Consider the following 17,569-nt stretch of genomic DNA (forward strand, 5'->3'; position numbering starts at 1 on the left):
TTAGGTAAGAGTCATGAGACTCTAGGGACATTGATGGTGACTTGTAGCTATCCATGATATGGTGAGGGACCCTATCTATTATGACTTCCACGTGGATGAGCTCCATGTGTATAATCCTGTTTAATCAACCTGGAGGTAAGGCTGTTGCTAGTATATAACAGGAAATCAAAACTGGTTTCAAAATCCAGATAAATAATCCAATCTCTTTAAACAAATAATACACACATCCCATTGTGTAACAGCTACCTAGATAAGAAAGCCACATTTGGCATGCTTATTTGGAATTTTCTTGAAATGTGATGCATATCTGCATAGCAATCCAGAATAAAAAAGGCAAAGCTCCAAGAACAATAACAAAGTCATTATCTGTCTACATTAAATTGCACAGATATGTTTTTTTTTCATTTCCCTTGCCATTGTAACACAACTATAAGTATCCATTGTATCTTAAATACCCTCTGCCTGGCACATAGGGTTAAAACTCTAAATACGCCTTAGCGGGAAACAGGTTCAGTTAATAGCCATGGAGCTGAAAACGGCAGTCATTGAGGGATGGGACTGAGTGACTGGTAATGGCTGAAATATTGTGGCACTGGGAGAGGCCAGCAGTCAGGCCCTCCTGCATGAGCTGTACCTGATCGACAGCATGTGACTCAGCACTTACACTGCATATACATCACCATGGTCCAGTGAAACAGTTATTTGCACTGTGATTGGATCGGATGTGTTTCTCTCCATTTCTGTACCTGACACTGGATACCCATGCATCAGTGGGGGGAGAAGTAGGTTACTTAAATAGCTCATCAGAATAATGGTTGCTCCAGCAGGCTGCTATAACACTTCCTCCTATTGGTTTATGAGATCACTACCCTAAAACCTAATTGCCCTGTGATGAAAGGAACCTCCTCATCTGTTAAATTAAGGGACTAAAGCAAAAAAAAATGCTGTAATAGAAAATAGGCAGCTAGTATTAGCTGAGCACTTTTATCTATACAGAGAATTACCTCTTCAGCAGACTGAGGTAGTAAACCCACCACTTTAAATAATTTTCTGCCTAGTCACAAATAATTGAACTACCAGCAACTACACAACAATTTAAAACAAATCAGATTTCAAAAAGAGACTGTCAACAAAAACAATGCCTCAACAATGATATTATTACAACCTAAAACAGTCTATAAATAGGAGTATGCAAAAAAGTATATCTACATTGAACTTTCCTTGCTCTCCCCATTTTCCCATTTTCTATGTGTTATCAGGGTGCTGTGTTAACTGTCATTGTCTCTCTCTCTCTCTCTCTCTCTCTGTCTCTCTCTCTCTCTCTCTCTCACTTGATTCAGTGCCACACTCCTGCCTTCTTCAACACTCATGCCTGACTGTCACAGATCTTTCCGCACACAATCCATCCACCTCTTTGCTGAACAACCCCATTTCCTTTTACCTTCTTCCCGTTTTTACCAAATTTTCTTCACCAGATTGTCTTCTGCTTTTCTGCACATGTGCTCAAACCACTGTAATCTGTTCTCTTTGACCTTCTCTGTAATTGGCCCAAAAAACTAAAGAAAACAATAAACTACTCAAATCAAGTAAACTTGATCTGAAGAAGTCCCACTATTACATGGGACAAAAAGTGATTAATAAAACAATTTCACTATCTAATTTCACTACCTATTTTTTGTGTGGCTTTTGGAGTGTCTCCTGGCAGTTTACTTGGTTTGAGTACTTTCTGTAATTGGAGCTACTTTGGCTTCTGCTCTTACTGTATGTCCCCATCGTCTGTCCCACAGTGTGCATGTTACCACCCATCTCAGGTACATCATTTCCATCACCTCTAGCTTCCACATCTATTCCCCGTTTACTGCTGAGGTTTCTGTACCATACATTAGTACTGGTTGCACCACTGTTTTCTACATATTTTTTTTCAGTTTCTATGGCATTCTTCGGTCATACACTACACCTGACATTCTATGCCAGTCAGCTGCAGCCCCTCTGATTCTAGCTTTGACCTCCCCATTCAGACTGCCCTTCTCCTCAACCACCCCTTCTAGATTCATTAAACTATTAACCTGTTCCACTGTCTTCCCTTCTATCTCAAGTCTCAGATTCTTCAGATTTCTGCAATTTTCTGTCATTACCACTGTTTTTTTTCTGTACTCAGTTTCATCCCATGTGCCTTCAGTTTTGGATTCCATTCCTCTATCCTTTGCTGAAGCTCTTTCTCAGAGTCTGCCTGTAATGTCACATTGTCTGCATACAGCAGCTTTGTTGATCTGATCTATTTGCTACTGTAGTCCATCACCAGTATATTAATAATAATAATAATAATAATAATAATAATAACAACAAATCAAATAACTTAGAAAATGCCAGGTGTATCATTTTAAGTTCATCATTTCTAGCTTTCAATAAGCATGTTAGGTTAATGGGGTCATTAAGACTAGGGTATGATCTTCTTGTAGTCTCTTGTGCAATTGAAGCTCACAAACATCTAGCTGGTTATTTATTTATTTTTGCAACAACTTCTTTAAACTACAAACAGATGGCATGACCAGTAATGCACAAAACAAAAAGCAATGAAAAACAAGGGTAAGTAATACTTAAAAAGAACAATAATGAGTATATACTTTACAAAACATTTACAAGCTGGCTGTTAAAATCACTGTGACAAACGTAGATACTGCCAGCCCAGCTATCTGGAATTTTGTAAATAATTATATGTCATGTGTGAATATCAACATGATTCATGTAAGATGTTTGGGTTACAAATATATTAGAGCAGTATGTCATATAGGATGGTTTGTACAGACATGCGCTGAAGAGGGTATTTTACAAAGTGCTGTCTGAAATGTATCCACAGTGTACTCTACTGGAATAGAGCAGAAATGTACATACACTATTGTAACTGTTTAAGTGTATATATTTTAACAGGGGAGACTGGAATACAGAAGGTTCTCATGCAAAACTTCAGACAAATAGCTGCAATTAAATTACTTTTTGGCTGAGCAATAAAAACATTTATTTTTCAGTTTCATTGCAGTAACAGACACAATGTCTGTACTGAGAAGTTTTCTGTATTCTCTTGGAAGTGTTTTATTGTTTTATGACTTTCAGGATCTGCAAAGATCTGAGTAAAAGCACATGTGTATGTATTTTCATAGGTAGATTCTAAATACTGCTAGCTTTCAGCAGTGGGGGTTTTACCTGGGATACAGTCAGGTGACAAGAAATGCCATTCTGCAAGCTATCCCAGGAGTAATATTTGAGATATTAATTTAAGAACTTTCTCAGAGAGATTCTGCATTCTGTATTCTTTGACCTGACAACATCAGCTAGAGGATCTAGTTGTCACATTTGCCTTGCTGCTCTAATTAAGTAAGTGTACTAGGTTATAGTAATTCAGCTAGATATAGTCAGGAATATAGCAACGCGTTGCTTAGATATTTTTCTTTATTTATTTGAGACTGTCCTGCAATGGTGTTTTAAATATTTACTGTGATTTTGAACTCTGCTGTCACTGTAAATATATACTGATTATTTTCTTGTTCTTTTAATATTCATTATTAAATATCTTTAAACCGTTCATTGTGGTTGGTCTGTCTAGACATATTTAAGCGCTGAGAGTACTTCTTTATTTATTTGATAATACTGTCTAGGCCACTCCTAATAGCCTTGCTCTTGGTCAAACTACCATTTGTGTTGATAGTAACATTACACAGTAAGATTGGGCACCCTTTGTTAAGGGCCTTAAAGTAGCCGATGAAGAGGTGGCTGGTGGCAGTAATAACTACCTTATAGTCTGGGCAGAAGGGGGCATAACTAGTAAACTTGCGCCAGTCTTTCCCAAGTGTGTGTGCATAAATCAAACTTCATAGAGTGTGTGTACTAGCTACTTAGGCAGGGACACAAAACACTGGTTGGACAGAGAGGGTGCTGGAGGTTTTGGCTTGGCCACTCAGCTGAGATCTCAACTCTATAGCTGTACCAGTGAGGAGTCTTATTAGGGATCTGGAGAAAGAGGGAGAAACCTGCCCTGTACTGACTGTGGTCTCCATGTGCTGTTAAGGAAAATTGCACTTGATCCAGAGAGTTGCATCTGGAAATACTGTGTGTGTACCTGCCATCCTTCCAATATACATCCCCCACTGTTGCCAATGGTGAGGATTGAGGGTCCTTGATTACTGAGCCAGTGGTGGGGTGTCACAATCACCACCCCTCCTGTCTAAATTAATAAGATCTGTAATGAAAAACAAAAACAATTTAATATCAGAGCACACAGATATATGCCTAACTAATGCATTGATGCTATCCCAAAGTTTAGTGGCCTGCAAAAGTTTGTACATCGCAGCAACAGACTCCATATCATCTTATCAAATATAACGTTTCACAGGTTGTGCACCTGTCCACATAAAATTAATATAAAGTATTTATTATAAATTGAAACATATTATGAGTGTCTGCAGGTACACTTTAGTTACTACCCTTGGCGCATTTCACCCTTTATGTGTCAGTGACATTTGAGATTTGAGTATGCCCTCTGGTGATGCATTTTAAAGTGTTACAGTATAGCACAGATTAGCTATTAAAGAATTACAGCTCACATTAATGTAAAGTGTTGTAGTGCATGGAACGCCATGATTCCACTCCAATAATAGATAAATAGATAACATGCTGGATCAATGGTACTGTAGCATGAGACCCAGCCATATCAGTGCTTCAATTGTTAAGCATCCCCTGCATGTTGTAAAGTTCAAGTCTAGCACTAAATGCTGACAGTGTTAGTCAGCAAACAGCAGTAGAACATGAAACAGCTTCATTTCAGCTCCCATTTCTGTCTGCTGCTTGTTGCATTACTGCCAGGATTTTGAATCAAACTAGTTTCCTTAAACAGGAAATATATAAGGACACCAACCACATTGCCATACTTGTTTGCTGGCTTTCAAAACTATCATAGAACATTTTTTTTTTTTTTGCAGTCTGTGCAACAGATGACTCTCCTTGCATTATGAAGAATTATGATTGGATTTCTGATTGTAACATAGTGTTACGTGTTCTCAACATGGATGCTAAGATTCACCGCTCAAGCTTCACTCTCAAGGTGAATTTCTTGGTATCCGTGTCTCAAACACATAACATGTTTGTTATGATTGGAGATCCAATCACAATCCTCTATATTGAGAGCTAGGACTTTAACATAATGGCCTTGACATTCTCCTAGTTTTGAACAAACAAAGGTAAACACAAATGGTCTTCCTTCTTTTTTGGCATACTGCTATATTATCGACTGCGTTAGGGCAAGACAGTGTCTTCACTTTGATGCTGTTTTTATTGAATGCCTCTTCAATCTGTTGTTATTTTAAATGTTTGTATACTAATATGTTGATTGATTCCATGTGACTTGCAGGCAATTATTTAATGTAATACATGTTATTATTTAATTGTTCTGAAGAAGCCTTAATTCTCAATATAGTTGAAAGTGTTTAGTAAACATTTAATGTCCATTTTGTAGTGATGCATTTCTTTTAGTTTTTTAGTTTGAATTGGAATGCTGGCTTTGAATGTCTACTTTTATTTTTGAAACTGAAAAAAAAACTTTAAGGCTCCACTGACCATTAAATGGGTGCTGACAGTCACCAGTCTATGAAGTAAAATGTATTCTTAAAATACTCCTTGCTTATTTATATTTTAAAGTGAACTTGCCTTCTGTACTATCTTGGAAGTCCATGTATTCATTTCTTTTTCAGATCATGGTGATTTCTATCCTTTTGATGGACGTCATGGAACTTTAGCTCATGCTTTTTCTCCAGGTGATGGTATTGGAGGTGACACCCACTTTGATGAAGATGAGACTTGGACAAAAGATTCAAATGGTAGGATGCAATTGTCCATATTACATTTTTCCTGAAAATCTAATGTTTCCAAGTACCAATAAAAATATCAATGACTTACTATTAATAAACTATGCCTGACACATTGAGGTTTCCAAGTGATAAAAGTTATGTAAGGGTCAACATGAACCTTAGCACAATACAAACAGATAGTTTAGTAGTCAGATGTCTTATTCTCAACCTGCACTTTTGCATGTATGTTCTTCTGTTTGTTTGCAGAGCTCTGATAAATGGATTGTAGTTATTCAAAGCCAAAGGTGAACTAGACCAAACTTTGTCTAAAATTTGAGTTTCAACACATTTCATACTGAATTCTTAAAACTAGGTTGCACAAGAACTTTATAGTTATTACTTGACCTTAAAACAGTTTATAGAACACATGTTTTAACTCTATGTACTTCCAGATCTGTTAAATATTTTTTCTAGAAAAAAAGTCAGGCTTATTTACTTTTTGTGATAAGGCTAAGGCATGAGTAGATGACACACATCATCAGCACTGGTTCCATGTTTTGTTGTGAAAATGTTTTTCAAGATGTTTTGCATAATCCATAGCAGAGGATATCATGCATATATGTGGTCTCATCGCATGCTAATAACTCTGTTGTGCCACTGTGAATACCAGTAATTTTTTTATATTTTTGAATATTTATTTTCAGCAGAAAAGAACAACATAATTTGCTTTTATTTGCAAAATAAGATTCCTATGGCAGCCCAATGATGCCAACTGTTGATATCATTCCTCACCATGGTGAGTGATGGAATGTGACACCCACCAGCAGTAAACACCTATGAAACCACTTCTCACATCAATAATAATTACCAGTTTGTACAATTCATTATGAAAAAATTAAGGAATAGCATAAAACTACTATATTATCAAAAGATCTGCAGCTTCTTTGACATAAATAGCCTAGTGGTCCTAACCTAGTCAACAAAGGATGCACACATACATACATACATATATACATAAATAAATAAATTTGTTGCCTTTTTGTGAAAGTTGGCATATGACTGCACAAAGCCAGTGCACAAGCTACTGTACATTTGTCCAGCATATATCTAATCGAAGGATGTCTTTGGAAGAAAAATATTTCAAATGATAAACTACCAAAACAATTGTGCTAAGCATCCCAGTGCACCAGGGGCCGGATTCAGATTTCTAGATAAATTTTGTTATGAAAAAGGCCTGATACTTTTTTTAAGAAACTGTAATACTGAGCATATCCTAGTACTTGTATTTCCACATGTGATTTTTCTAAAATAAGTTAAACATTATTTTATTCAGAGCACTGATCAATAACCTAGTGCTGTAGGCGAAAGATCTAGCAATTTCCTCTTCAAATTAATCTAACTATAGTGAGAAATGTTATTTAAAACTACAAAATTGCAACTTTGGCTGGTCCAGCTGTGCTTCTGTTATGAGACCTTCTGGCATTTAACTTAGAAACTCATTTCTATTGCTTAACATTGTACCATCAGTAATGAATGTCATCCTTATTGAATGTAACTCCACTGAAGGATTTAAAAGGTGGCAGCTGAAGAACTGAATATGTGGTACCATTCACAATAATGTACACATAAACACACATTTTTTGACAGCGGATAAGAAGTCTAAAACTAGGCTGCATTGAAAGAAGAATACTACATATTATCTTAAGTGCAGGCAATAGTTACCCCTTGGTACATTTCAAAGTATCCCCTCCATATATACTTCCTCCCTTCCACCCACCCCCTTTTCCAACTACCCCACTCTCTTCCTGTTATTATTTTTATTTTAGCTATTTCCTCCACTCCCCCTTTTTTCTCCTTTTTCTCTCCATGTAAAGACAAAAGGATACAATTCAAATACATAATAATAATAATAATAAATGTTTATTGTACTCCTTGAATTTACCATGATATTGCTTACCTAACAGTACTTGTTTCATCAAGAATTTCATACAGTATTATTTCTTCTAACTTCAGTTTTTTACAAGCTTTATGCAGTTTGTTTCCAGTGCTATGGAATTCTCAAGTCTATTACACTTTTAGAATTTACATTTTATGATAATGATATTTTCTTTTAACTGTTGAATTATGATCTTCTTTTCAGTTTTGTATTATATGTTGATGATGTCTCCCAGGCTGAGCCAAACGGTCCATCTATTTCAGTAACGTACCCTGGTTAACAAAGACTAAATAACTAAGCAAGAAGTTATTATCCCTTTTTGTAAACATTTCTGAGAACTACATGTTAACTATCATTTCTTATGTCTATTATATTATATATATATATATATATATATATATATATATATATATATATATATATATATATATATATATATATATATATATATATTCCTTATATCTATGTAAATCTTTTGAATTATTATGTTTGTTTGTTTGTCTTTTTGGCTTTTCCCGGTAAGGGGTCGCAATAGCGGAACTCCGGTCCGCTAATGATTGGCAGTAGATTTTTATGGTGCCCAACACCCAACCTTCAGCGAAGGCACACCCATTCACGCATGTCTTTCGGAGGCCACTCGACCATGGGGAGGACATGCAGACTCCGCACAGAAGGCACTCCCACACACTAGCTGAGAATCGAATGGGAGAACCTCTTGCTGTGAGGCAACAATACAACTGCTGTATTATATGTCAAATTAATTGTATGTTTTTACTGTGGATCTTTTCTCCCTGGGTCTCCACTGAAAAAAGGCCTTTGTCCCAGTTGGACTAACCTGGTCAACAAATGTCAAATAAATAAATAAATAAATAAATAAATAGTATGCACTTCAGGAGACCAAGTCATGGTAATGACACAGGATACTAGCCAACAGTTGGTATAATCTGACTTTAATTATCATCTTTTATGTTTAGTTGTTGCATATCATTGCTTATCACCCAGGCCATTACTGAAATGGGTGTTTGAATAGAAAACATCTACCCAGCAGATAGATAGATAGATAGATAGATAGATAGATAGATAGATACATAGATAGATAGATAGATGGGTAGATAGATAGACAGATAGATAGACAGATAGATAGATAGACAGATAGATAGATAGATAGATAGATAGATAGATAGATAGATAGATAGATAGATAGATAGATACATAGTCACATGGGTCACTAAGTCTGCTAGTTATTTACTAGATAATCTTCATATCCTAATTAAATTATAGTTTATCGCTCTATTCAGCCCTCTAGTCTAATGTATTCATCTTTGGTTCTTGTCACTGAGATTGCTTGACTGTATGGCCTCTTTACAAAGGCTGTTTAAATCAACTTCCTTTTCTGAAAAATAATGCTTCTCATACCTTCCTTGAGCCCTGAAGCATATGTCTTCAAACTGATCCCTGGTTCTTATTCATCTTATTTTTTGCAAAATGGTATTCATCTGGGTAGCCAAATTTCTTTAAGATGCTTAATAGGTCTACCCCGTATGTTTTCTGTTTCCTTTCCTCAAGGAAATTAATGCTAAACTCATTTACATTATACTTATATGATGTTTCCTGTACATTAGGCACCATTTTATTACCCCTTTTCTGAAATGCTTCTGGTGCATATTCTTTAAATGATGAGGCCTCCTGAATGGCACATGATGTGTAAGATGTGGTCTAATAAAGTATCTGTAATAGGGGCAATGACTTTGCATTTTCTGTTTCTTGTTATAAATCCTAAGATTAGATCTGCCCACCCTTGTTGCTTTCTAATACTGCTTCCTTGCATTTAGGCCATTTTTATGACTACACTAGATTCCTTGCATGTTTTTGATTTTCAACATAACCCCTAGGTGTATCTTCCTTTCCTGAGATTTGCATTTTTGCACTGAATTTTATCTATGGTAGAACCACTCCACCAGCTTTGCCATAGCTCTTCAATATTCTTTCACCATCTTCTGCACCTATTCTGCTCCCTAACTGTTTCATTAGCCACTTAAAAAGACCTGCCTTTACATGCGCTCCAGTGGTATTCCATCCGTGACTGCCATTTTATCTTCATTTTGCATTTTGTACACTAATGTTTTACGGCAAAACATTGAAAATGCATTTGTATAACAAAGGAGGAGAGTCAAACCAGCACTATATGGATTATAAAATAACATTATTCTCACAAAAAACTTAGAAGCTGAAACTACTGCTTTCACCAATATGACTTCATCTTTTATTTGCTAATCATTTCTTCTTATGAGAACATCTCTGGACAGTATCCTTGTGTGGGCTACTCTGTCATTTCTTCTGCCAATGTAAGCCATTGTGCTCTTTCTCCATGTTAGTTTGTTTGTTCAATTGCTTTGATAATTTCTGTTATGTAGAAAGATATATGTGCCTCATGTTTTACCTACCCTCTCCCTTCTATGAAGTATGCACCCAGGTATATTTACATATTTACTTTCCAGTCATGTTACCCTGCTTGCCATGTTTTCATTATGTCAGTATTAATACAGTATTAATACATTTTCTTCCATCATGCCATAAGTTTGGGTAATTTTTTTTTTCGAAGACAGTTGGGACTGGTACAGATAACCTTTTATTTTTCAAGCTAATTACCATTTTAAAGTACCTTCATCTATTGACAGAAATCTTTCATTAGATCAGTGAGTAACTATAGTAATAAAAAAAACTTCAGTGATGTTCTTATGCTCAGGCAATATACATAATAGGCAAAGGATTTGCTTTGCTCCCATTTATACCTCTTTGGTTTATTCAGTCCTGGAGTGCAATGCATGTGTCTCCATGCTCTTAAAAATACCTTATACATCTCAAGGGTGTACGAATGTCCATAGCCAAATGATTGTTTGTACACTTAGGTTACCCTGAGACAGAACTTTGTCGCATATTCATTATACTACCTGAGAGAAGGACAGCACCTTGCATTCTGTGTGATAAACATATATTTTGACTCATTATGCATATAAATGTTTCTTGGAATATCAGCATCTATGTAAGCTAAACAGCCATACAACCGCTATTAAAAAAGCAATAAACAGCCCTAGCTCACTACTAAAGACTCCATCACCTTTGAAATAAACTTATTCTCCCCATGAAAAAGTTTAAGTCACTCTCTTTTCACCTTGGAGAGTGAACTAAATAAATATAAATACATGTGTAAATTCCAGCATAGGACAACTGTGAAATTTCACAGAGATTAACTGACCAGACTAGTAAATAAATCCAAATGAACCAGGAATCCAGGACACCAGTTAGAAAATGTAGAAAGAATCCATTTTTATTTTGACCAACAGTTTTAGCGCTTTCATCTCATTGTAGAGACTTCATCAGAAACAATTAACCACATTTAATTACACTTTATATAACCCTTCAATCAATGACATCACACAATTAATTAAAAATTTAAACAAACATCAACCTAAAAATGTGTATCAAACCAAATATAAATATATTTGATACATATATGCCTGTTGTATTATATACAATAACATTTTAATAAATACTGGCACATTAGGTTTTATTTAAAACATAATAGTTAATTTAAAAACTTTATTGAAATTCATTATTATATACTAATCTTGATGAATAAATATATATATATAAAAATGTTGTATATAAATATGTAAACTTATTCATTTAAAAATTCTGAAAATTCTTGTCTTAAAATGAGAAGAAATATATGTTTATATGTATGTATATATACATATAACTGTGGATAATTCAAATATTATTGGCCCTTTCTATAAGTAATGGTGTTAATGACACTGTTTCATTTAGTCCTGGGGGAAACATGGAAGCCAATCTAAACTGCCATTGACTTTCCTTCTTTTTTAGTAGGTTTTTCCAATCCCCACCTCTAATATCTATTTTAACAGTGTCTAGAATACCAAAAACAAATTTCTTGAATTCTAAACAAGATGTACTATGTTTGTATAGGGAATTGGTATTCTTATGGTTCTTAATATCATTTAGGTATTCGTATATCCTGTTTTTAAGTAGTCGTTCAGTCTTACCTACATAAAAATGTTTGCAAGTACAACACAAAGCCAGGTAAACCACTCCCCTGGTATTGCAATTGCCATTTTGTAAATATACCTTACTGTTCATAACATTGTTTAGCCTTAGAATAGGCTCAACACAAATGTAAGAACAATAATGACACATGCCACATCTTTTTGTACCTTGTTTATTTTGAAGAATATTGGGTCTTTTATATTCCAAGAGTTGTTTCATATTAAAGCCCACTTTGTTAACAAATCTGGGTGTACTACCCAGCTTCTTGTATAAACCATCATTTGCTCTAAAAATATTCCAGTTTTTTTGGAAAATGTTTTTAATAGCAGGGGTTCTTGTGTTATATGTTAAAACACAAGTAGTATTGAAATCATGAGTGTTCTCCCTACCGACTGTAGTGTTTTCAGAAGAACCTAATAGGGGAACATATTTTTGACCCCATTGTTGGTACACATTTTGTAAAGTAGAATTAATCAAGTCTGACGGATATCCCCTCTCCAAAAACATTTCTCTTAACAAAGTGAATTCATCTTTCAAGTCTTCTAAATGCGAAGTCATCCTGGCAATTCGAATGGCTTGCCCTTTTATTATACTGACCTTTTGTGATGTGGGATGATAGCTGTCAAAATGTAAATAGGCATTACAAAATGTTTTCTTTCTAAATATTTTTGATTTAAACTGTTTGTTAGATGTATCTTTAAAGATACAAGTGTCAAGGTAATTAATACTCGTAGTGTTGTATTGAAAAGTAAAAGAAAGGAAGGCAGTACTACTATTGATGTAGTTTATAAATTGAATAATTTCTTCTTCACGTCCCCCCCATAAAATAAAAATGTCATCCAAGTAACGGAGATATAATTTAATATGGGGCCAAAATGGACCATCAAATACATACTGTGTTTCCCAGCCTAGTAAAACCAAATTAGAATACACTGGTGAACAAGTAGCACCCATGGGAACGCCAGTGACTTGTTGATAAAATTCCCCTTCAAAACATAAGAAATTATTTTCAAGAACTATGTTCATCAATTCACATATTAAATTTATTTTATCATTCTCAAGATCCGAGTATTTAAATAGTACTTCTTCAAACAAATTCATCCCTTCATTTTTGGGAATACATGTAAACAAGTCTCTTACGTCTATAGTTAAAAATAAAACATCTTCCTGAAATAAATCCTGTTTAACACTTTTTAAAAATTCCCACGAGTCTTTTAACAAATGGGGGGTCTTGTAAACCACGTGTTGTATGTAAGAATCAATGAACACAGAAAGTGGATGTATTTTAGATCCCTTAGCTGCCACTATGGGTCTAAAAGGAGGCCTAAAAATATCTTTATGTATTTTTGGTGTTCCAAAAAATACTGGAATTTTAGGAAATTTTGTAAAAAGAAAATCATATTCACTGGGACTAATTCTCCCTTCCAATAAATATTCCTCTAAGTAACTATTAATTCTAGAATACGAAATATTGATTTGGTTTTTGGAAGTGTGACTGTAAGTATTCTCATCAAATAGTAACTTTTGCATGGCATTTGAATAATCCACAACATAACAATGAATTTTAATAAAGTTTTTAAATTAACTATTATGTTTTAAATAAAACCTAATGTGCCAGTATTTATTAAAATGTTATTCTATACAATACAACAGGCATATATGTATCAAATATATATATTTTGGTTTGATACACATTTTTAGGTTGATGTTTGTTTAAATTTTTAATTAATTGTGTGATGTCATTGATTGAAGGGCTATATAAAGTGTAATTAAATGTGGTTAATTGTTTCTGATGAAGTCTCTACAATGAGATGAAAGCGCTAAAACTGTTGGTCAAAATAAAAATGGATTCTTTCCACATTTTCTTACAACTGTGAAATTTCTTAATAACCAAAAATACATTAATTTGGTATGATTTAATGATCCTGTGAGTTAGTATATTTCCTAACATACAGAGAAAACAGTAAACTGAACAACATTACATACTCGTTTAGATCTTCACGAAGAGTACAGATGTAAAGCTATGGCATTAGACCCAAGCCATTATTTATAACTTTTTGTGTGTGTTTATTTTACATATGCATTGCATGTAGCAAATCTAAGGTACAGTTACTATGGAGTTACAGTCTAGTCACCAGCAGTGATAACATAAAGCTTTTGTGTATAAAGCTTCAACGTGACTCTAAATGGGGACACACTCCACTGCCTCATCAGAACATTTGCTTTTAAATACAATAGAAATTAGAGTTTGGGGGCATCTGAGGAAGAAGGAGGGCAGTATTACCTTTAATTGACACTGACAGCAAAGAAAATAATTCTGCAAGTTATAATGGACAATGTTTCCATCTCCTTTAACCATTATCCACAGATAAGTCACTGTACCACAATGTATGTGGTGCATCAGTTGCTTTGTCACCTCACAGCAAGAGGTTCTCCAGTTCAAATCTTAGCCTGGGTGCCTTCTGTATGGAGTCTGCATGTCCTCCCTGCATTTGTGTGGGTTTCCTCTCATGTTACAAAGACATGCATCTGGAGCATTTCTCCCTTGGCCTCCACTGATGTTGGCTTTGGTCCAAGTTGGACATTCCCAGTAAACAAATTTTAAATGAATGAAATAGATAGCTGCAATAGTTATTCATATTCACTATTTAAAGCTATTCTTGTACCACAGTCTTCTGAGACACAGTGTGCAGTCATTTGTGGTATTAAATTTGACAAAAGTCGCCTTCTTTCCAGTATCTATTACTAATGTATATGCTAAATTAAAATATGATGCACAACAGTATTAACAGTTTATTTATCTTGGCTGGTAAGTTGCAGTTTCTACAGATCTGGAACAAGTTGACAGTCTACTCCAGTTCTGAACTAGAAAAGAGACTTGAAATTCATTGGTTTGTTTTCTCTGAATGAGTACTTATAGATCTGACCTTTGTTCCAGTCTGGTCTCCAGGTGATAAAAAGACCTGTTTGAATCACTTGAATACAGGTCTATTCAAACTCAGATATGAAAGAATTCTGCCTCCCTGCAGACCATATTTGATATGATTTTTTTAGAATATTTTATTGTTGGCTGAGTTTCTAAATTCAGTTAAAAGCAGCAACTAAGTATATCTGACTTGAGTAACACTGCTGTTACTCTTTGTAGTTTGAATTTCAGGCAGTCAGCCAATTGGATTACTTATAATATGAAATAATGGTGCTAGAATGAAATAAAAAAATATATATATATATATATATATATATATATATATATATAAATCTCTTTCTTACATATAGAAAGTATGCCTAACCACTTTTATGTTCCTATGAAGTTGTCACTTTTAGCCTGTTACTTTTCCTTGCAGATTTCCATTAGTAATACAATTGCCAGGTGGATGTAGTGTTATTTTGAATTTAATTAATTATTAATTCTTTGAAAGTTTAAATCAAAACTATGAGCAATGTATAGAAAATATTATGAGTCACAGAGAGTACATTCAAAACCTTTCTTTCTTTTAGTGAACATGAAAAAGATGCGTAGAAAGAGTGTAGATGGGACATAAGAATAGAGAAGTGCACTCAGTCAGCAGTGCCTACAGCTCAGGGGTGACAACGGTGCACCACTACAGCTGGCAGATGTATTACTAATGGAAATCTACTCTAGAAAGTAAACAAGGTTATATTTTTAAGACAACGAAGCCTAGTACAGAAGGTATTAATCCTTCAGATCTGTCAGTCGAACAGACACAAAATATTGCTAGTGTTTAGTGTGGACAGTGTAAATTGAATAGATTGTAGAAGTTGTAGTACTGTGCAAGCCATTGTCTGTAAGGGAATGGAACAGACTGTTTCCGTTTCCTTTCCCTAAAGAACAGTAGTCTGATTTCTGCCACCATCGTGAAAAGTAACCAGCTAAACAACTTTGTAGGAAAATACATCGTCGGTTATACTGACCATATGTAAGCAAGAGAATGCTATGTAGTTTTATTTCCATCTAGCACCATTATTCCATATTAAACATTGTTTTATTGCCTATGTTATGTTTTTATTCATTATAAAAATTGTTTTCCCCTCCACAGTTAAATGAATCACTCGTTTGGGAGAACGTTCCCAAAATATTTGTGGAGTGGCGGAGCATTAAGGATATACTGAAGGACTGTAGAGCAGACCTGACCAGATGACAGAATAGCATACCTAAATCTGCATCATTATGCTCCAGCATGTACATTTTGAATTTATTGCATTATCAAATTTTAGTAAATCTTGGGAAACTAAAACGGTAAGAGTAATTTTAATAAAAGATAACAGTTCCTAACAGACTGGGTATTTATAAAACAAATAAGTTGCATACAACATTTTTATCTCTGATGGCTCATATGAAGTTGTTGAGTCCTTATTAAAAAAAGTATTTGTGCCATGGGTTTATAAAAAGGTTTTATGTCTGAATATTCAGGCTTCTGGTCCCTGTAGTACACAAATATGACAAGAATGGATCTGTATGCCACATTAAGGAATGACACAGATAATTATATTTCTGTAATTAGGACTTGGACATGCATTACACCACTCCAGAATTATCTGTGTAAATTGATATAATATGGAGGGCATTGTTTACAAATTCATCATTGTTTACCAAATGTTGTATGTCCAACAGGCAATGCAATGAAAAAAAAAAAAAAAAAACAAACAAAAAAATGAGGTTTGGCAACAAACCAATTTGTCCAGGGACATCTTCAGAAGGGGGTTTAGATTCATATACTAGTGGGAATTAGAGGGTTGGGGTGTGGAAAGGGTTAAATGGAAGGGGGAATGTTTGGAAGGAAATGAGGTAAGGGTGGGGAGGGGCTTAAGGGGTTTAGACAAGTGTAGCTGGGTAAGTAATCACATTTTGGTATAACTTGCTAATGTGAGTTTACGTCCGAGATGACCTGTAGGTAATGTTGGTTCAGGTAGGCTTTGGGTTAACAATGGTTGGTACAGGGATTAAGTTTAAGTTAGGGTTTGGTAATGTTATTGTGAATTTGTCTGCCAGAGTAGGGCAATTGTTATTGTTAAAACTATTTTTTTCTGTACTTCTAGCCATTGGCTTGGTGAATTGGTGGGATGCTTGGTGGTGCTGTGTAGTGGACATCATGACTGGCTTTCTGTTTTGTTCACCATTCACTGGAGTACAGGATTTTCGTTCATGTGGTCTTAAGTTTAAGAATGTCCTCGGAAGGAAATGTTACTGGAGTAAAGTGGTGAAGGCAGTACAGGCCGTGGGTTTTGCTTCTCTCAAGTGAAGTGTAGCTTCTCGCAGGCTGTGATATGCAGCTATCAGTGGTCATTGTTGCGCATGCTAAGTTGATACAGGAGGGCACGTTGGGCTGAAGGATACTGGTTGACTGCTCAGACGCATTCACATAGTATATGTGAGAGAGCTCTCTTTTGGCTTTCTAGGTAGAAAATTATAACTCCCAGGATAGGAGGGAGTTGTGGCAGGTGCTCGGTTCTGTCATATTTGTTTAGTGGCCTCAACTGGTGTTGTTTTCATAGCGTGCTGTGGTGGTTGCTCAGGTTATTTGTGGGTGGTGGTCTGTGAGGTTGAAGAGTGGATCATGTACTCTGTTGATGGGAGCATGTTGTTTCATTGGTGAGGGGGTCATATCAGACTTGTGGCTTAGTTGAGTGGAGGAGCCATGACCGTTTAATTTCAAGCCCCCCCCCCAAAATAAATAAATAAATAAATAAATAATAAAAAAACAAACAAAAA

General features: G+C 35.1%; 1 protein-coding gene across 1 annotated transcript in view; it reads left to right on the forward strand.

Annotated features, from left to right (window-relative positions):
• Nucleotides 1–17,569, forward strand: part of LOC122802186 (collagenase 3-like) — a 108,006-nt gene that overhangs the window by 37,263 nt on the left and 53,174 nt on the right. The window contains exon 4 of the mRNA XM_044071853.1: nt 5,742–5,867. Coding sequence (XP_043927788.1) covers nt 5,742–5,867 — 126 coding nt within the window. The remainder of the gene's footprint in view (nt 1–5,741; nt 5,868–17,569) is intronic.

This window comes from Protopterus annectens, chromosome 5.part0 (genome assembly GCF_019279795.1).
Source record: "Protopterus annectens isolate FY-2018-M chromosome 5.part0, PAN1.0, whole genome shotgun sequence".
NCBI lineage: Eukaryota > Metazoa > Chordata > Ceratodontiformes > Protopteridae > Protopterus > Protopterus annectens.